At 44.9% G+C, this 21722-nt stretch overlaps 1 protein-coding gene and 1 long non-coding RNA gene across 2 annotated transcripts in view; one reads left to right on the forward strand and one right to left on the reverse strand.

Annotated features, from left to right (window-relative positions):
- Nucleotides 1-2005: 2005 nt before the first annotated feature.
- Nucleotides 2006-8551, reverse strand: LOC138751487 (uncharacterized). The gene is made up of 2 exons (XR_011349976.1): nucleotides 8002-8551; nucleotides 2006-2158 (listed from the first exon to the last, which is right to left on the reverse strand). It is a non-coding gene; the product is annotated as an uncharacterized lncRNA (long non-coding RNA).
- tspan13a (tetraspanin 13a) overlaps nucleotides 8264-21722 on the forward strand; it is a 71072-nt gene continuing 57613 nt past the window's right edge. Inside the window, exon 1 of the mRNA XM_069913790.1 lies at nucleotides 8264-8605. Coding sequence (XP_069769891.1) covers nucleotides 8543-8605 — 63 coding nt within the window. The 5' untranslated portion in view covers nucleotides 8264-8542. The remainder of the gene's footprint in view (nucleotides 8606-21722) is intronic.

Consider the following 21722-nt stretch of genomic DNA (forward strand, 5'->3'; position numbering starts at 1 on the left):
AAGCACCTTAAAGTAGCTCAGTATAGAGTACTTCGCTACACCCTTTCATATTGCAAAATAAATTGGTTTCCAAAAAATTTTATTTGTGAAATACATGTGCTTGTATATAATATTAAATTAATTGTTTTAAATTTGTCAGACCTAATACCAAGAAAGAGGTGTGTGTTTATTGTATGTGTGTGTGTGTGTGTGTGTGTGTGTGTGTGTGTGTGTGTGTGTGGTGGGGAGAGGTGGGGTGGGAGTGGTGGAGACATTAGGGAAGTGGTCTGGGAGCCAAGGGGGCAGCAGCCCAAAAAACTTTGGGAACCACTGCTGAAGAGCATTGGATTGGTGGTCAATTCACAGGACTATAAGAGTGGTAGAGAGGATTACTGGGGTCTCCCTGTACATGATCTACAGGGATCGTTGACTGAAGAGGGCTCACAAAATCATTAAACATCTTCCAGCTGCTCCCGTCGAGGAAGAGCTACAGGAGTATCAGAGCCAGAACCACAAGGCTGAGAAACAGCTTCTTCCCACGGGAAGTGAGACTGCTGAATGATTGATGAACTTTCTCTCTGCAGCTCTACTATTTATTTAACAATATTTATTTATTTTTAGATCTGTACTGCATATTGTAAATATGAGTGGTATGTCTATTTATGTGTTCGCATGTTTTTACACCAAGGCCTGAAGAACACTGTTTCGTCCAATTGTACTTCGAGAAATGAATGATAATAATAACTTGAATGAGAGGTGGCATACACTGTCACCATCATATGCTAGTAGTGGAGAGAATCAATGTTTACATGTGATAGAGACAACAATCAAGCAAGCTGCTTTGCCTTGGATGCTATTGAACTTCTCAAAGAGGCAATAGGTTCTGCCTTCATTTATTTTGTGTGCAGAGATTTCTGCTCATCGAATACAATGTGTGTGAACAATTATGTAGAGAAAATGAGAGAGGCAATGTTGTCAAAGTCAGTGTGAGCAAAATGTGGGCATGAAATTGAAGAGGGCCAAGAACAAATCGTTGAGGGTCTGTGTGAGAGTCAGAAATGGGTTCACGAGAATGTTGACAGGATTTCAAGGTTTGAGTTACAGGGAAAGGTTGTGCAGACTAGGGCTTTTTTCTCTGAAGCGTAGAAGATTGAGGGGCGACTTGATAGAGGTGTTTAAGATTTTAAAAGGGACAGAGAGTAAATGTGGATAGGCTTTTTCAATTAAGAGTGGGGAGATTCAAACTAGAGGACATGGTTTAAGATTGAAGGGGGAAAATTATAAGGGGAACATGAGGGGAAATTTCTTTACGCAAAGGGTGGTGGGGATGTGGAATGAGCTTCCGGCAGACGTGGTTGAGGCGGGACCATTGGTTACATTTAAGGAAAGACTGGATAGTTACATGGAGAGGAGAGGACTGGAGGGGTATGGACCGGGTGCTGGTCAGTGGGACTAGGAGGGTGAGGATTTGTTACGGCATGGACTAGTAGGGCCGAACTGGCCTGTTCTGTGCTGTAAGTGGTTATATGGTCCTGGCTCATCTCGTAACCATGCAGCATCATTAATGATTTAAATCAACCATTCTCAATGGGGGCCAGGAGACCATAACACAGTTAATGGAGCACACAGACTTAAATCCTTAATAAGGAGGGGTGGGGCATGGTGCATGGGGGCCATGGAAACGTAATGAAGTAAACATTATTAGGGGAAGGAGAGGAATTTGCTGCTTGGCTTTGCTGTATAGTTGCCAAGCAATGCAAGATTTATTTCAAGGTTGGAGACATTTGGAGACCTAGATAAATGGGGAAAGTTATCAATGTTTTCAGAATGTTTCTTACTTTGACATGATTGTGTTTGACTGACATGGTACCAGCTTTGGCGGTGAATTGCCTTCCACATAGTTTCCCTATTTTGTTCTATTGCCTTCAATTCCAGGAAATAAGCATTTAGGTTGAAAAGTTTTGCTTAATGTGTGTTGTGTCCGGGTTGTACCATCTGAAGTCTTAATAAACATTAAAAAGGCCTGTAAGTTTACAGCACATTTATTTTCTCACATCAGGCTACCAGGTCGCATACAGATACAATGTCTCTCACTGCACATTCACCACTCTCGTGTGATGTGGCTCTGACAGTGTTAGTGTTCATCCTCTAGCAGAAATTCGTCCCAGCTTCTTTCCTTCTGAAAAATAATTATTAACATTTAAAAAATTTATTACAACTTAAAAATAAATCATTACTGCTTCTTTATCTTCAATTGCAATTAAGAATTATGTGTTCTATTCACACATTTGCAGTTCTATATTTTCAGTGGAATCACACTGGTGGGAGGATGTTGCTCCTCCACCTCATGTTGGACACGTAGCCACCATTTTTTCGATGTCCTCATGCATGCCTGACCAGTGAACTGCTAACTTTGCTCTGAGTTTGCATTTCTCCATTCCCACGTCGCCTTGGTGCATTTTCTGGAGAATTTATTTTTGCATTGTCTCTGGTATTATCAGCCGAGACCCTACCAGCAATATACCATTCTCCAGGGATATGTCATCCCTGACAGACCAATATTGATGTATTGTAGGTTGTACCTGTTTTATGCTTTCTGGCCAACCCTGTATCACGTGTTGCGAGAGCAGCTGCAGCACCTCATCCTTTGTGGCTTCTTCTTTAATCAGGTTTAGTTTGTAAATGGTCACACTGACGAGGTATGTACCTTGATCTCCATGTCTTTTATTTTGTATTTTTCGTTTGGGGAAAGATGTGACAAGGCATCGGCACCTGCACTTCAAGGTGAAGTCATAACATTGGAGCCGAGGAAGTAGCCTCTGTAATCAGCCTTGCTGAGGTTTTATTTCTGGATGTGTTCCAGTGGGCGATAATCACTCTCTACCACTCTGTCTCCCATAGAGGAATTTGTGGAATTTTTCGCATTCATGTACGACTGCCAACAGCTCCTGTTCAATATTGGTATATTAGGTCTCTGCTGTTGTCAGGGCTTTTGGGGCAAAGGCTATCATTTTTTCTTCAATGGTGCCCCAAGCATCTACTTGTAATTTGGCAGCTTTTTTTACTGTCCTAGTAGCACAGTTCTACTTCTCTGTAGATCACTTCCTTTCAGCTTGTCAAAATCTCGCTGATGCAATGGTGACAACTGAAACTCCACATCCTCTTTCAGCAGCTCTCTGAGGTTGGCTGTATGGTCTGCCATGTGTGGGGTGAAGGAACTCATGTACTGGACCAGGCCAAGGAAGCTTCTTAGTTCATTTATGTCTTTTGGGTGTTCCATTTCAGAAATGGCTGCTACCTTCTCTGGGCTTGGCCTGTCCCCATTAGGCGTGTACACCATTCCAAAGAATTGGCATCTCTTCTCCTTAATAATGCAGTTGTCTGCATTAAGTATGATGCCAGCCCCTCATGGCTTCGTGTAGATGAAGGTTGTGGGTTTTTCCATCTCTACCAAAGATCTGGATGTCATCTGCAATGCCAACAGCACCCATGCATCCCCTGTAGGTCTCATCTATTTTTTGCTGGAAGACGTCTTGGCTCACCTTTAGGCCAAAAGATAGTCACACAAATTTGTACTGGCCGAATGGAGTGTTGAATGTTGTGAGCAGTGTCGATTCTTCATCCAGCGTCACATTCCAATATCCATTCTTTGCACCTAGTTTGCTAAATATTTTGGATCCGCTAGTTCAGAACCGATGTCTTCCAGCGTTGGTGTTGGATAGTGACCTCTTTTGTTTGCTTGGTTTAAGTCTTTGGGGTCCAGACATATTCTCAGGCAGCCATTCGGTTTTTCCTTTATTCCAATGGAGTTCACCCAGTCAGTTGGCTCCACCACTTTCCCTGTCACTTGTTTTCTTCCATTTCTTCAAACTCCTGTTCTAGCCTTTGTTTCAGCTCTATTGGCACCTTCCATGGAGCATGGATTATTGGTTTGCATTCTGGGTTGATGGTTATGTGGTATTCGAAATTTCTGAAGCACCCGACTGTGTCATCAAAGCATTCTGGGAACATGCCCCAACCTTGTTTGTGATCAGAGGGCATTGCTCAAGCAGGATGTTGCTATTGATTCTCTTGGGCATTTGCTTCTTCCTGATTTCAGTGTTTACAGAGATTAGCTGTAATTCCTGACAATTATTCAGGCCTAGAATTGCTTGTCTATTGATGTCAACCACGAAGAACGTACACATGATGCTTTTTTCCTTATGTCTGCCTTTTATTTGGACTTTTCCTGGAAGTTTAATCACAGGGCCACCATAGGCTGGGTTCTACAGCTTCTAGTGTGCCTTCCTCCAGGTATCCATTCATCATGTTCTCGGGGAACATCTGATGCTACAGTCCGAGTGGGAGGACGTTGCTTTGTGATTCAGTGTCCAACTTTATTTTTAAGTTGAATGTTGTTGGTTTGTTTCCAATCTTTCTTTTCATTTGGATCGTGGTATGCGATTCACTTTTTTCTCCCTTCCCTTTCTTGGATGTCAAATGGAGGAGTATTGTTTCATTGTTGAGCATCAGTGTGTCAGAGTCATTGCTGTTGCTTCCCTTGACATGGTGTACTTTATTTCTGTATTCTTGTTTTCTCTCTCTTTTTGTGACAGACCTACAGATATTTTCCCCGTGATTGACCTTCCCACAGGTCCTGCACTTCAAACCATACATGGGGCATTTCTTGCGGTCATTGAAGGGGTGTAGTCTGCCACACCTCCTACTGTTCTCAGATGTCTGTGGCTTTCTCTGTGTGCGTTTTATGGTATCAACCCTTCTATCACTGTGCTGCGTGTTGGCCTGCGTGGAGAGGGATTGCATTTGCCTCCTTGTGGCCCCAAAGGTCATCTATGGCCTCTGCTAGTTTCAAATTGTCTTTTCCTATGAGAACTTTCTGCACTTTGGGATGAGCGCTTCCCCAAATTAGTTGGTCGACTATTCTCTCTTCTATTTCTTTGAACTTGCATTTTGCAGCAATATTCTTTAGCCTTGTGAGGAAATTGTCTACCTACTCATCAGACTCTTGTTTTAATCCCTGGAACTCGATTCACTTTATTCTATGGTTAGATTGTGGTTGCAGATGAGAGGAAAAGTTTTCAAATATCTTTTCTGGGTTATTTTCTTCCTCTTCAACCAGTTCCCTGCTATTAAAAAGTTCTAGTCCTTGCTCCCCTATCCAAAGAAGGATGTAACTAACCTTTTCCTCTGGTGTAACTGCCTTGAGGAACCTTTTGAATGCCAGGTTGCACTTCTGCTTGAACTTTTTGAAAGCCTCTATGATGTCATCGGCTTACCCGTCCATTACTGGATACACTGCTGCTGCGGCCATGGCCTTCTTCAGCACTGGCAATCGGACAATGGTGCTTTTGTTTTGTTTCCTTCTCGCCATGTTTATTTCAAACTTTTTTCTATATAGTGTGGGTTTCGATCGATCCCACCACTGCTACCATGTTGTGTCCGGGTTGTACCATCTGAAGTCTTAACAAATACTAGAAAGGCCTGTAAGTTGACAACATATTTCTTTACTCACATCAGGCTACTGGGTTGCTGATAGATACAATATCTCTCACCACTGATGCACAACTCTCAAGTGCGATGTGACTTTTATAGGGTTAGTGATCATGCTCTAGCATAAAATAGTCCCAGATTTCCTCACTACATAACATCCTGTCTGCAAGCACTCTCATTTTGTTTCATGTTTCCAGGATCGGTAGGGAATGTACGTCTCCTTCGGCTAGCTTTTATTGAACAGGTATGCATTGATAATAATTTTTCATAAAATTTGAGCCAACATTTACATTGTAAAAAGTGCTTTTGTTTTGTAATAGTTATTTTTTGTTACTTTCAGAAATAATTTTACCTAAAAGTTCCTCAGCAAAAAAGATGTATTGGCAGTATTTGGTAGAATACTTATTGTATGGTTTAATTACATCTTCGCCATGTGTTTGATTTGTTGAATGCATTTTCAAATGAAAGCATGAGGCCAAGCAAGCTAAAAGAAAAGAATCATCCAGAGAGTGTACATAAAGAGTACAAAGATAAACCCTTGGATTACTTCAAACCCCTCCGAGGTAATTTTGCAAAAAGCCCATTGCTCAAACAGATGATTACTGAAATGTCACTGAAATTAGGAAAGGGTCTTCTTGCATCATACAAGATAAATGAATTAAATGCTAAAAGTGGAAATGTTCATAATGTCACTGAGTCACTTATTTGTCTTCAGTGTTCATAATAATATCTGACATCATGAACTTAAATGCCAAAAAACTATACAGTTAATTGCTTTGAATAATTCTGAGTAAAACACGAGAGTCTGCGGATATAGTGATTAAAGTAAAACACAATGCTGGAGAAACTCAGCAGGTCAAACTGCATACTTTATATAGCCCTTCATCATGGTATGAGGAAAATAAATCTGAATAAAATGGTGAGGAGTATGGGTAGGGAGAGGAGCACAGTCCCACAGAAAAGAGGTAATAGGTGAATAAGGGAGAGAGGGCACAAGAGCAAAGACGGGGAGGGAGGATAGCTCTGTGAATGGAGAGGGAAAGGGTGGAGAGCTGGAGGAAAGGTGACAGGATAGGGAAGAGGGGATAGTGGTAGATGGAGCATATTCTGTCTGGAGGTAGTTCAGCAGGGATCTGTACTGGGACATTTGCACAATGTGATTGTTATAAATGACCTGGATGAAGACGTAAAGGAATGACTCAGTATGTTGACAGATAATATGAGGTGTTGAGGATAGTGCAGATGGTTATCATAGGTTACAACAGGATGCAGAGTTGGGCTGAAAAGTAGCAGATGATGTTCAACCAGAGAAGGGTGAAATGATGCATTTTGGAAGGTCAAACTTGAAGGCAGAGTACACAGGTAATGGTAAGATTCTCTTTGGAGCAAATAAGGAAGAGATGATTTAGTAGAGGTCTACAAGATTATGAGGCATAGATAGGGTGGACAGCCAGCACCTTCTTCCTGGTGTGAGACCAGCAAACACCAGAGGAGGTCCGGACAAGGCGAAGGAAGTTTAGGGAGATGTCAGGGTAATTTCTCCTCCCCCCACCCCCCCACCCCTCCCTTCCACAGAGTCGTGGGAGCCTGGAATGCATTGCCAAGTGTGGAGGTAGAGGCAGACAGAGAATGGATGCAAGAAAGATAGGGGATTATGGGTGTGGGGTAGGAAAGGTTTAGTGTTTTGAGTAGGTTTGTAAAGGTTGGCACAACATCCTGGGCAAAAGGGCTTGTACTGCACTTTTATGTTCAATAAAGTCATTAACATTATTATCATTCCACACATGCCCAGCTTACTGCCAAGGAGCAGAATAATTAGTAGAATTAAAGTCCCAATCACGCCATACACGTTGGACCTAATAAAAGTGAACAAAAAACTGCATATCAGCATCTGAAACAAGGGTATGCGACCATTGACTGTCCCCCCCCCCCCCCCATCTTTTATTTCTGTCAGCATTATCTTTTTTTTGGTACTTTTCAACGGGGTGCCCTTCACAGCGGCAAAAACCGAACCAGTGTCCTTGAGAGCCAATGATTTTGGGATCCATCCTCCAACTCTCGCTCCCATCCTCCTCGAGCGATACGGGGAGGGAGTGGCCGTCCCTTCAATATGTTTACCAGCCCTTTGCGCTATTCTCGCGTCACCTCCGTGCTTCTGCGGCACCGTCGGTCTCGTCTGCAAGAGAAACAGGCTCTGCCCGTCGGGCCCAGTTGATATCATCTATTCCATAGAATAGATGAAAGGATGTTTTACTTCGACCGGAGACTTGGCCGTGAGACAAAAATGCACAGGTGCTGCTTGACCTGCTCAATTTAAAAAAAAACCCATTGATGAAAAATACATTCCCCACTCTGTCGTTGGACGGAGAACAAGGTTGCACATGCTGCAGAATGGAAGAATTCATTCCACGCTCTGCTGACCCGTCCTCTTTCCTTTTGTGAGGATACAAAGTGGCGACATTCTTCCTTGAATATCGTTACCATCAACACAATTTGTTGCTACTTCACCTCCTGTCAAACTCGCAACGTTACCTGACGTCGGCTTTTCTCCGCAGCCCTTCCCTCCCCTTTCATCGTGAAGCATCTTCGGAACTCATGCCAAACGCGAGGGGGAGAGAGAGAGAGAAAAGAATCGTCGATGGCTGTCCGACTTGTTCAATATTCCAAGGCGATTCCTGCTCCTTTCTTTTAAATTTGGATCTCCGACAGGCAGGAGGACCCTGATTATTCATTGCACGCATCCCGCCCCCCACTTCCAGCAGGTTGGACAGGAGGTGAATCTCACGTCAGCCGGCTCCAGGGCAGCAGCGCCTGCGCACTCGTCGCGGGTTTATTTTCTTTCCTTCAGCTCACGCATTCTTGGGGTCTTGCATTTCACGGAGGGAGCGGTGGGGTTGGGCTCCTTGGGTGGATTTAGAGCCGATTTCCTTCCACCCCCCCCCCCCCCCACAAAAAGGCTTCGGCGACATTACGAAGGCAGGAACAAAGCGCCGGTGCGTGTGTGCGGGGCCGATCCCCTGGAGCTCGCGACCTGCTGCGCCGAGTCCCCGGGGCGCGCGCTTCGATTGTGACGATGGTTTGCGGCGGCTTCACCTGTTCGAAGAACTCGCTCTGTGTCCTCAACCTGCTGTACATTGTGAGTAAGGGCGCGTGGACCATGCAGCGTCCGGGTGCGGGTCTGTGAACGAAGCGAGGAGAAAGGTTGGGAGCTCTCCGCCCCCCTCCCAGTTAGCAGCTCTTTCCTTCCCCCCCCCCCAGTGTAGCAGCTCTTTCCTTCCCCCCCCCCAGTGTGGCAGCTCTCTTCCCCCCCCCCCCCCCCAGTGTGGCAGCTCTCTTCCCCCCCCCAGTGTGGCAGCTCTCTTCCCCCCCCCCAGTGTGGCAGCTCTCTTCCCCCCCCCCAGTGTGGCAGCTCTCTTTCCCCCCCCCCCAGTGTGGCAGCTCTCTTTCCCCCCCCCCCCCCCAGTGTGGCAGCTCTCTTCCCCCCCCCCCAGTGTGGCAGCTCTCTTCCCCCCCCCCCCCAGTGTGGCAGCTCTCTTCCCCCCCCCCCCCCCCAGTGTGGCAGCTCTCTTCCCCCCCCAGTGTGGCAGCTCTCTTCCCCCCCCAGTGTGGCAGCTCTTCCCCCCCCCCATTGTGGCAGCTCTCTTCCCCCCCCCCCCATTGTGGCAGCTCTCTTCCCCCCCCCCAGTGTGACAGCTCTCTTTCACCCCCCCAGTGTGGCAGCTCTTCCCCCCCCCCCATTGTGGCAGCTCTCTTCCCCCCCCCCCCCAGTGTGGCAGCTCTCTTCCCCCCCCCCCCAGTGTGGCAGCTCTCTTCCCCCCCCCCAGTGTGGCAGCTCTCTTCCCCCCCCCCCCCCAGTGTGGCAGCTCTCTTTCCCCCCCCCCCATTGTGGCAGCTCTCTTTCTCCCCCCCCCATTGTGGCAGCTCCCTTTCTCCCCCTCCCCCATTGTGGCAGCTCTCTTTCTCCCCCCCCCCCATTGTGGCAGCTCTCTTTCTCCCCCCCCCCCCAGTGTGGCAGCTCTCTTCCCCCCCCACCAGTGTGGCAGCTCTCTTCCCCCCCCCCACCAGTGTGGCAGCTCTCTTCCCCCCCCCCCCCAGTGTGGCAGCTCTCTTTCTCCCCCCCCCCCAGTGTGGCAGCTCTCTTCCCCCCCCCCCACCAGTGTGGCAGCTCTCTTCCCCCCCCCCCCACCAGTGTGGCAGCTCTCTTCCCCCCCCCCCACCAGTGTGGCAGCTCTCTTCCCCCCCCCCCCAGTGTGGCAGCTCTCTTTCCCCCCCCCCCCATTGTGGCAGCTCTCTTTCTCCCCCCCCCATTGTGGCAGCTCCCTTTCTCCCCCCCCCCCATTGTGGCAGCTCCCTTTCTCCCCCCCCCCCATTGTGGCAGCTCCCTTTCTCCCCCCCCCCATTGTGGCAGCTCTCTTTCTCCCCCCCCCCCCCCATTGTGGCAGCTCTCTTTCTCCCCCCCCCCCCAGTGTGGCAGCTCTTTCTCCCCCCCCCCCCAGTGTGGCAGCTCTCTTTCTTCCTCCCCCCCTCCCCCAGTGTGGCAGCTCTCTTTCTCCCCCCCCCCCCAGTGTGGCAGCTCTTTCTCTCCCCCCCCCCCCCCGCCAGTGTGGCAGCAGGTGCTCAGAATGCGAAGTTAAAATACCACCCGCACCTCGAATGTCGTTTTGTAAATTACGATGTGTAAACAATTACTTGATAACTTTGCAGTTGGATTTCTTTTCAATAAACTGGGAGAAGGTGATTTGAGTCCTTGAGGAAATGGCCTTGTGCATATCGCCTGCTGATCCACGAGACAATTTTTGGCGTGGGGAGGGGAAGGGGGTCTTTTATCCAATACTCTATATTTTGCTTTGGAAATAACTTGTACCTGTGCCGCGTAGTCATGTTCTTGCATGAATCAGTCTCGTCCACGCACAATGGAGGTGAATGGACATGTTATTCAGGAAACGCTTGGGCTCTTCTTTCAACCATTCAGCACTTGCAGGAAGGCAGGCTTCATCTCTCCAGAGCGATTCGTTCATTTTACTTGTTCGTGCGACTCATTGTGACTCGGCAGTCGGAATATTTGAAGGGTGGAAGAATGCAGATGAGCCATTTTCCAAGATGGTCAAATCTATGAATAATTAACGCAGATGAAAAAATGATCACCTTTTGATCTTGCTGACATATTAGAATGATTTGCATTTATAATTTGGAATAAAATGACCTGGGGTTAAAAATCCATGTCATAAACTCGAGCACAGCCATGTGCAAAAACCAGTGGTTTATTGTGGGTCTGGGAGTTAGTTTCTGAAAATTGGTATTCTGAACAAGTATTGTAATTAAAAACACAAATGTTGGAGTTCTGTGTTTTTTAACTCCAATCTGCAGACTTTCGTGCTTCACCTCCGGAATTTTGAGAACAAACCAATTTTTTAGGACCGTGCAGACTGTGCGCAACACGATCTCAGCAAATGTAAAAACTGCTGATCTTATTTTCATATTTTTGTGGGGGAAAAAAAATGTTCCAATTGCTCGGAGGGCAAGAAGGTTTATTGCTTTAGGAGCTGGAAGGATTGATGACCTGAAACATTAACTCCTATTTGTCTTATTTATTTTGTGTTTCATGACTTGCTGTTTTTAGTTTTAGCAGTTTCTTTTTTTTGTTATTTTCATTGTTGCTCCACATTTTATTTTAACTCATTGAAGTGTGTTGAAGCAGAATTTGAGCTTTATTGTATGGGTAAACTGGTCTTTGTGTTTGGCCTTTATCTATGATGACATTATTTGAGGAAAGGATGCATTTCCTTTTCAGGATGGGGGAAGTCTGCCAATTAAATTGAGCGTTTCCAGTGAATTTTATTCATTTATTTTTTCCTCTCCGAAAATAGAGTGGATATTCATTAGAATGTTTAAAATTGTGATTAATTACTTTTGTTTTCTTAAAATGCTGTGCTGTTTAATGAGAATTCTTTCAGACTTCAACAAAACAACTTTTGTAAAAATAAAAATAGTAGATTAAATTTTCAAACTGACACTAAATCAATGACTTGCCAAGTTCACAGCTGATCTAAATAGAGTAGCATTGTAAAGGTATAGAAATGGCAACTCGTCTTGAGCAGTTCCGGATTTACATAAGGGGTGAATGGGCTGCAGCCCAGGGCCTCATGATTTGGTGGGGGTGGTTGGGGGTGGGGGCGGAGTGCTTGGCTTTCTGCCAAAAAAATTTAACTGGAATTTTATTTAAATTGTAACAATAGCAATCGGGGACATACCGAGGCCAAAATAAGATTTAAGCACAAATCCAAAATTCAGGAAACATTGATGGGAGTGCTGAATGCACTTACCTTTGAATTTACTATCTAGGCCTAGTTGCTTAGTTACATTAAACATATATGTTTAACAGTTAGACAAATTTTCATGCGGGATTTACCCACATATCTGATTCTCAACTTGCAGGAATTTTGAATACTTTGCGGGATTCCTGCAATCCTGTGTGCTGGTGGGAGTTATGAGATTACTGTCTATTTTGAGAACAAATGAGGATTTGTAGCGGCAGTTACACTGCTACTGAAAGAACACACAACCAGACGGGTTGAGCTCAGTGAGCAGAACTGATTTATTGCAGGCTGCTGGGCTGGACTTGTACTCCCAGCCTGGACCTGACTGAGAACCACGCTTGGGGGGGGGGGTGGGCACTGATTTCACCCGGGCATCAGGTGGTTCCCCCAGCACGGGGTTCTGAGCCCTGTGCTGAGAAGGGGAAACCCCCGACGGCACCAATTTGGCCAGCAGCCCCACCGCGTGGATTACAAGCAGGGCCAGTTCACTTGCCTAGTGGTGTGCCACCATGCAGCCCCCACCCCCAGAACTGGCGCCAGGTCCTTTTTAGCTGGGCAGCCTTGCTTCTTGGGCTGGGCCACAATCACCAGTTTGGTGGGGTTGAGGTGCACTGGCTTTAGCCTGTCCACAGTAAACAGTTCCCGCCTGCCGCCGATGTCCAGCGGACAACCTTGTACATCCCCTCATAAAGTCTCTGCAGAGGTGCTGCGGGCGGGCTCTGTGGAAAGCAGCTTGCTGGGGATGTGAGATGGCCGTGTGCCATGTCTGGGTGGCGGTGGGGTTGCGAAGGATTCCAAGCAGGCCCGGAGGTGGGGAAGCAGCTCGAGCGGCAACCGCTGGGGGATGTGAGGCGTGTTGATGAACTCACCAGGAAGTGCCGTAGTCCAACTCAGCTGATGACGCCTGCAGAACCTCCTTGGGCGTGGAGCGGATGCCCAGGAGCACCCAAGGCATTTCGTCCACCAAGTCGGGACCGGTGAGGCGGGCCATAAGTGCCAACTTAAGGTAGCAGTGCAGACGCTCGACCAGCCCATTGGCCTGTGGGTGATAGGCTGTGGTGTTGTGTAGCTCGATCCCCAACCTGTTAGCTAGCTGTGACCAGAGCGCCGAGGTGAACTGGGTGCCCCGATTGCTGGTGAGGTGATTCAGAATGCCGAACTGGGTGATTCAATTGTGCAACAGCACTCGGAAGCAGGAGTCCGTGGAGGCATCCGGCATCGGGATCGTCTCGGGCCAAAGAGTAGTGTGGTCTACCACCGTGAACAGGTAACGGTTGCCCCAGGAAATGGGTAAGCGCCTGACTATGTCCACGTGGATGTGGCTGAACCGTTCCCGGACGTGCTAGAGCTCTTGCACGGGTGCCCTGGTGTGCCTGTGTACCTTGGATATTTGGCAATGGGTGCATGTTCTGGCCCAGCCCGCGATCTGCTTCCGCAGCCCGTGTCAGATGAACCATTCTGCCACCATCCGGACCATGGACCTGACGGACAGATGTGAAAGGCAGTGGATGTTGATGGAAAGCCTGCGCCTCTGCTGGGAACCACTGGCCGCGGGGTGCCCATGGAGACATCGCACAGGATGGTGCTTCTGCTGCTCGGAGTCGTGAGGTCTTGGAACCGCAGGCCCGTGATGGGAGTCCTGAAGGCTCGCGTCTGCTCATCGGACTTCTGTTCCCGGGCGAGCTGGTGAAGATGAGGCCGGGCATCAGTGCACATGGCCGGTCGCGAGAGTGCATCGGTGACCACGTTGTCCTTCCCGCCTTGTGCCGAATGTCGATGGTAAACTCCGACACAAAGGAGAGGTGACGCTGCTGGTGGGCCGACCAGAGGTCCTTCACCATCGTGAGTGCCTGAGGGGTTTGTGGTCAGTGAAGATGGTAAAAGTCCTCCCCTCCAAGAAGTAGTAGAAATGCTGCATAGCCAGGTACATGCCCAGTAACTCATAGTTAAAAGCGCTATACTTGCGCTCTGGTGGGTGAGAAGCTGGCTGAAGAATGCCAGCGGCATCCATTGTCTGTTCACATGCTGCTCCAGGACGGCGCCGACGGCTGCGGCGGAGGCGCCGACGGAGAGCTCCATATGCAGGTCGGTGTGCAGGTGGGCGAGCGTGGGAGCCTTCGCGAGGGTGACCTTGGTAGCCTCTTAATGCAATGCAGGCCCTTGGGGTCCAGGTGATGGATTTGTGCTTGGCTGCGATGAGGGCGAATAGTGGCTGCGTGATGCGCGCAGCTCCTGGGATGAACCCGTGAACTCCTGCAGCCCCTTGAGATTGTCTGGACATGGGAACTCCTTGATAGCAGCGACCTTCATAGCAGCGGGCATGGCACAGGAACTGCATGGACTCTTTCCCAAACTGGCACTTGGCTGGGTTGATGGTGAGGCCGAAGTTGGCCAGCCGGGAGAAGGTGGGGCTTGTGTTGCGCCTGATCCCTGCTGGCAACAGAGATGTCGTTTAAGTAAATTAAGACAAAATCCATATCCCTGCCCACTGAGTCAATGAGGCGTTGGAAGGTCTGAGCGGTGTTCTTAAGCCCGAATGGCATGTGCAGGAATTTGAACAAGCAAAATGGGGTGATGATGGCTGTCTTGACACCTGGGATTTGGTGATACCCACGTACCATGTCAACCTTGGAGAAAACCCTCACATCATGCAGGTTGGCCGTAATGTCCTTTAATGTGAGGGATGGGGTAACGGTCAGGAACTGTCACCTCATTGATCCATCATTAGTCTCCACAGGGGCGCCAGCCGCCGGACGCTTTCGGCACCAGGAGGCACTGAGGCCCACAGGCTGTCAGACCGCCGAATGATCCCCAGCTCCAGCAGATCCGAAAACTCCTTCACCACCTGGAGCTTATCAGGCGGGAGTTGGCGTGAACCGGTGGGCCCTGGGTGGGGATGTGGAGGAACACCCCGTGGCTCGGCGAGGCACCGGAGAACTGTGGCTTGAGGAGGGTCGGAAACTCATCCAGGATTTGTTGGAACTCATCTCTGGGCGTGTTGATCGTGGCCATCTGCGGCTGCTCTGTGTGGGAGGCGTCGAGGTGAATGTCCTGGAAAGTATGGGCGTTCACCAGGCGCCTACTCTATGGGCAAGGAGGAAGTCGGCATCCAGGATGATGTTCGGAAGGGGCGAGACAGTGAGCCTCCACGAGAACTTGTGTCGGCTGATGTGGAAGTGAATTGTTTTGCTTGGCAGGGTTGTCTTGTACTTCCCGACGGCGTGGATTACAAGCGGGGCCGGTTCATCTTCCTAGTGGTGTGCTGCCAGAGTTTCTTTTATATCATTATGAATTAAAATATTTAATTTTGACTTTTTGTGGGGGAAAAAATGAGTAAGTGATGCTAATAAATGAAAGTGACAAAATGAACAGAAGGAAATACTGAAGCATTTAGACCAGTGGTTCTCAACCTTTTTCTATCCACTAACATACCATTTTAAGTAATCTCTATGCCATAGGTGCTCTTTGATCTGTAAGGGATTGCTTAAGGTGGTATGTGAGTGAGAAAGGAAGGTTGAGAATCACTCTTCTAGTACCAATTTTTACTGAAATATTTGGCTTGAGAAAAATTGTCATTGGCCTGTTTCCGTTGGAGTTATAAGTCAATAAGATACGATTAAAACAGTGGTTTTAAACCTTTTTCTTTCCACCCACATACCACCTTAAACAATCCCTTACTAATCACAGAACACCAATGGCATTGGGAATACTTAAAGTGGTAGTGAATGAAAAGAAAAAGGTTGAGAAATGCTGGTTTAAAGCCAATCACGTCAGAAACAGCACTTCATAATCCCTCAGATACAGAACGTTTGTGTTTGCAAACAGAATAAAATCAAGTAGACTACACTGAGCTGTCTGAGCAAACTGAAGAACAACCAGTTTATATATAGATCACAGCCTCCCAAGAACTTCAAGAAGAACTGTTATCTGTAACTACCACTACAAGTCACTTTCTCAAGATGTTTCTGTACAATAAAGTGACAGGACCTACAGCCAAATAATTAGCCATATCTCAAGATCATTTCTATGATCTGAGTATTCTCTGCATAGAAAATGATAAACTGCAACTTACTGATTTTAATGGCATAATTGATAAGTTTGCATTCAAAAAAGCTCGAAAGAAACTGTTCTAATTTTGTATATAGTGTCATGTCGAAACCCAACTATGAAAGTTCTGTGTGAATATGATCATTAAACTTTTAAAGGTTAAAAATTTATAAACTATCTTTTTATCAATGTTAAAATTTCAGCAATGTTCTACTCTTTCATTGAGTTAATAAAGAAAACAGCTTCTCATAATCAGATGCTTTTAAGTTTAGGCTTCCCAAGGTCTCCTTGCCCAGGGGCTCCAGTTGGATTAATCTGACAGTGGTCTTGAGTACAGTCTTGGAAAGAATGGGGATTTTGAAGGATGGAGAAGTGAGGGATTTCTTGGAATATGGATTCAATAAATGAGTTATCTTGGGTAAGTGCTATGATCAGGTTAGAATTGGGCATTGGAACAAGGAACCAGTATATATGTAGTTGGGAACATTGTTGTCGTGAAGGGTTTTGTTGGAGAAGACTGAATTATAGGTGGAAAAAAATTGGCAGAAGAAGCAAGAACAAGATGAAAACAAGTACTGTTAACTAACACACTAAATTGTCAACAAATTTAAACATCATTTATTGTAAAGGGTCATCTGAAAAAAGTCAAAATAGTTTCTCAGTACCTAACAGTAGAGAAAGTGATGAGACTCCCCATGCGTAAAAGTCTACTTACAGGATGCATCATAGAATGCTGTGGGAACTGCTCTTCAAGATCAGATGAATCTGCAGAAGGTGCTGAATGTAGCCCAGAATATACAAACTGGCCTCGCAGTCAACATACTGAAGGACCCATCATACCTCGGGCACCCTCTCTTCTTCCTGCCATTGGGGAAAAGGCCCACCAGAATGAAATTGCTCACCCACAGGTTGAACGATTTATTTATTATTTTTTTTTCTCTGTCTCACAGACATAGACATCTGAATTACTATTCATGATCCATGTTCTCATGTTCCCCAAGCTTTGTACTAATTGACCTTTTATCATTGCAACTCATTACTCTGCAATTGTGCTGCTGCTGTTCGACTAAAAATGTTTGTATGAATGTCAAAGCTGGCCTGTTAAACTGCTTGTAAAAGAACCCTTCTCATTGTACAAGGTTCAATGTGATAAATTTATGGAAAGGTGTCAAGCAGCATAGATTTGGGGGAAGAGGTGAAGAATGGAAATGAAAGTATAGGATATGGACTCAACTAGCCAAATATGTTGGACACCAAGAGAATGCTAGATAATGGTGAATGCATGACAAAGAATTATAGTTTGTCTACTTGTAACTTATGAGTACTAGAAATTAGAAACTGAAATTCATATGGAGCCATTAAAAGGAGAGGTATAAAGGAAATGCTGCAGGATTTTGAAAGAAACAAAATGAATTACTTTTAGATAGAAATGTTTGTTGATGAGATAATCCTGACTTTGTTTTTTGCAGTCACTGAAGAGAGCACATTTCTCAATGCACAAGATAATGTGTAAACAGGAAATTCATTTGAATGAGAGAATGCAACCTTGTACAATGCAGGGAAATGCAAATAATATAGATACTTTGATAAGCCTACTTCCAACTTTGAGGAAGCCACAGGCAAGAAATGAACATCTGTGTGTGGTATTTTGAATATGTTTAAAAAAAAAACTTGGTAGAAACAAAACATGGTTTATGAAGATGATCTCACTGCCATGACCACAAAATGTTCATGTTAATTATGATCTAGAAATACTGAAGTTCAGAAGATGGAATCATAATTTTAAGATTTCAGAAAGGAATGCATTGTTTGAAGTGGTTGCCCTGCAACACATCTGCTGTGAGATGAACCATGAATTCTATTAAGTGAAAGAATAGGTTAGACCAGTGGTGGTCAATCTTTTTCTTTCCACTTACATACCACTTTAAGTATTCCCTATGCCAAAGGTGCTCTGTGATTAAGGTGCTATGTGGATGGAAAGAAAAACTTTGAAAACCATTGTTTTAATCATACATGATTGACTTGTTATGTGCACAGTTTCATAACTCCAAAGGAAATGGACCAATGATAGTTTTTCTCAAGCCAAATATTTCAGTAAAAATTGGGTCTAGAGCAGTAATTCTCAGTCTTCCCTTCCCACTCACATACCATCTTAAGCAATCCCTTACTAATCACAGACCACCTATGGCATAGGGATTACTTAAAGTGGTTTGTGAGTGGAAAGAAAAAGGTTGAGAACCACTGGGTTAGTGTGTACAACGTCCAAATAAAATAAATCCCAAAGGCAAATCCAGTTTGTCGGCTGTTTTATCATAAAGATTGTGTGGTTTTCTCTGGTGACCTCTATCCCATTCATTTAGTAAGGCTCAGACCAAAAATCTTTTTGGAATATTTCTTCTCCATCAAGTCGGGTGCTTCTCACAAAAGGCAAGTTGTGCCCATTTTTAAACACAGCAGACCTGCAGAATTGTGCATTATTGCTGGCTTTGACACACTGCATCTTCACAACGGAAATTCTAAAACAGTACTGCTTATTTTATTGAGTAATCCTGAAATAGAGCATTGTTGGAGATGCATTTTAAGACATCAGGTGAGGAGTTGTAAAATATGAATACTTGGGTTAATTTTTAACATTGGTGCAAGAATGTGGAGAATTGAATATTTTGTTTGAATTTACTGCAGTCTAAATCATTTCTCACCTTAATTAAGAAAGTAAAGATAAAAGTTGAGGCAAAGTCCATTTGAAGTACTTAAATAGACCATTATTTTGCAATAATGCAGAATTACTATCTAATCAGAACCTTGTACAGTGTAGTTTCTTCTAAAGTTGTTCACCACATCTGCATGTTTCAGTTTGGCAATGGTACTTGAAAACAAATGTTTAATCTGTAAATTGATGTGTACCAGTTTAATGGTGAGCAATCACAGTTGCTGAAGCAAAGTTAAATATCGACATAAATATATACAATAGATAATTAATACAATTTTAGATAATGTATAATTTTAGATGTATAAAATTAATGTATAATTTAGATAATTTTAGATACTGGCAACTCATTATGGCTGCTGGTTTAGTAAAGATGTTTACTTTTGATGGGGAAAGAGTGATGTTGTGGAACATGGCATCAGCAGAAAATGTTTTCTTTGAAGCTAGCAGTGCATAGATTATCATATTTTCACTTGTATAGCATGCACACCATTAACGTGAACACATAATGTGTGGAAAATATGAAATTATTTGAAAGTTGGCTGTGGAGCCGAGACGTGCTGAGGTGGAAAAGGGAGTTAAGTATTTTTGGAACTATGTTATGGCAGTACATACTTTGAATTATGTAACATTTAATGTGAATGGGCTCAATAACCCAATTAAAAGGAAGAAGTTTTAGTTCGTATTAAAAAGTTGAAAGTGGATATTGTTTTCTTGTAGGAAACTCATTTAACTGAGAAAGAACACTAGAAGTTGAAAAGAGGATGGGTCGGTCAAGTTGTAGCTTCATCTTTTAATTCTGAAGCATGAGGAATGGCTATTTTAATTAATAAAAATGCCATTTAAATTACAATCAACAGTTATTGATCATCTGGCAATATTTGTTTTGGTAAATTGACAAATTTATTCAGAATTTTGGACTTGTATGAGTATTTATGCACCTAATACAGATAAGAAATTTATTCAAGATGCTTTATTTGAATTTGGTAGAAACAATGGAAATATAATAATTGGTGGAGATTTTAATTGTTGCTTTGATCCAATTTTAGAAAAAATCTACAAAGTCCTTAAAAACAAAAACTGTAAAAAGAATTTTGATGTGAATGAAAGACTTGAATTTGGTAGATATTTGGAGGAAATTGAATCCTAGAGAAAGATTATTAATTTTATTCTTATTGGTTTGATTCTTACTCTAGAATAGATTTTTAAAATATTTTGGCTCATTTACAAGGAAGAATTGAACATGTACAATATAAATCTAGAATTGTATCAGATCACTCATCGTTATTGATGTCATGTTCAAGTTCTGACAAAACTGATTCAATTTATAGATGGAGATTTAATTTTTTTTTTAAACTTTGTTTATTCGTTCAAAATACAGATAATAAGTAACATATAACAATAAAGTAAACATGAACAATATATTTTATATATATATAAAAGAAAAAAGAAAGGAAAAAAAAGAGAGTCCCCCCCTTTCAGCCAACTCTCCTAAGGAGAGCCATAAAGAGAGAGAGAAAAAAAAGAAAAATTAAGCACACATATTAAAATCTAATCAATGCAAAACAAAATGTAAATATTCTGAATATAACAACCACTTATTAATAAAAAAACTATAATTATCACGCGAAACATGTGATTTTTTTTCCATTATTAAGCAATATTTCATCTAATTATGCCATCTATTAATATCAATCATATTTGTATCTTTCCACGTACTAGCAATACATTTTTTCACTACAGATAATGCTAAATATACAAAAGCAAGTTGAAATTTGAGAGAGAGAGAGAGAGAGAGAGAGAGAGAGCAGACGCGGTTGCAGGGGAAAATTGGTTGGTTGGGGTTGGGTGTTGGGTTTTTCCTCCTTTGCCTTTTGTCAGTGAGGTGGGCTCTGCGGTCTTCTTCAAAGGAGGTTGCTGCCCGCCAAACTGTGAGGCGCCAAGATGCACGGTTTGAGGCGTTATCAGCCCACTGGCGGTGGTCAATGTGGCAGGCACCAAGAGATTTCTTTAGGCAGTCCTTGTACCTTTTCTTTGGTGCACCTCTGTCACGGTGGCCATTGGAGAGCTCGCCATATAACACGATCTTGGGAAGGCGATGGTCCTCCATTCTGGACACGTGACCCATCCAGCGCAGCTGGATCTTCAGCAGCGTGGACTCGATGCTGTCGACCTCTGCCATCTCGAGTACTTCGACGTTAGGGATGAAAGCGCTCCAATGGATGTTGAGGATGGAGCGGAGACAACGCTGGTGGAAGCGTTCTAGGAGCCGTAGGTGGTGCCGGTAGAGGACCCATGATTCGGAGCCGAACAGGAGTGTGGGTATGACAACGACTCTGTATACGCTTATCTTTGTGAGGTTTTTCAGTTGGTTGTTTTTCCAGACTCTTTTGTGTAGTCTTCCAAAGGCGCTATTTGCCTTGGCGAGTCTGTTGTCTATCTCATTGTCGATCCTTGCATCTGATGAAATGGTGCAGCCGAGATAGGTAAACTGGTTGACCGTTTTGAGTTTTGTGTGCCCGATGGAGATGTGGGGGGGCTGGTAGTCATGGTGGGGAGCTGGCTGATGGAGGACCTCAGTTTTCTTCAGGCTGACTTCCAGGCCAAACATTTTGGCAGTTTCCGCAAATACTAGAGCGCATCGGATGTCCCCCAAAGTTCCTCAACATGATTATCCAACTGCACGAAAACCAACAAGGTCGGGTCAGATACAGCAATGAGCTCTCTGAACCCTTCTCCATTAACAATGGCGTGAAGCAAGGCTGTGTTCTCGCACCAACCCTCTTTTCAATCTTCTTCAGCATGATGCTGAACCAAGCCATGAAAGACCCCAACAATGAAGACACTGTTTACATCCGGTACCGCACGGATGGCAGTCTCTTCAATCTGAGGCGCCTGCAAGCTCACACCAAGACACAAGAGAAACTTGTCCGTGAACTACTCTTTGCAGACGATGCCGCTCTAGTTGCCCATTCAGAGCCAGCTCTTCAGCGCTTGACGTCCTGCTTTGCGGAAACTGCCAAAATGTTTGGCCTGGAAGTCAGCCTGAAGAAAACTGAGGTCCTCCATCAGCCAGCTCCCCACCATGACTACCAGCCCCCCCACATCTCCATCGGGCACACAAAACTCAAAACGGTCAACCAGTTTACCTATCTCGGCTGCACCATTTCATCAGATGCAAG

The sequence above is a fragment of the Narcine bancroftii genome, chromosome 1 (genome assembly GCF_036971445.1).
Source record: "Narcine bancroftii isolate sNarBan1 chromosome 1, sNarBan1.hap1, whole genome shotgun sequence".
Taxonomy (NCBI): domain Eukaryota; kingdom Metazoa; phylum Chordata; class Chondrichthyes; order Torpediniformes; family Narcinidae; genus Narcine; species Narcine bancroftii.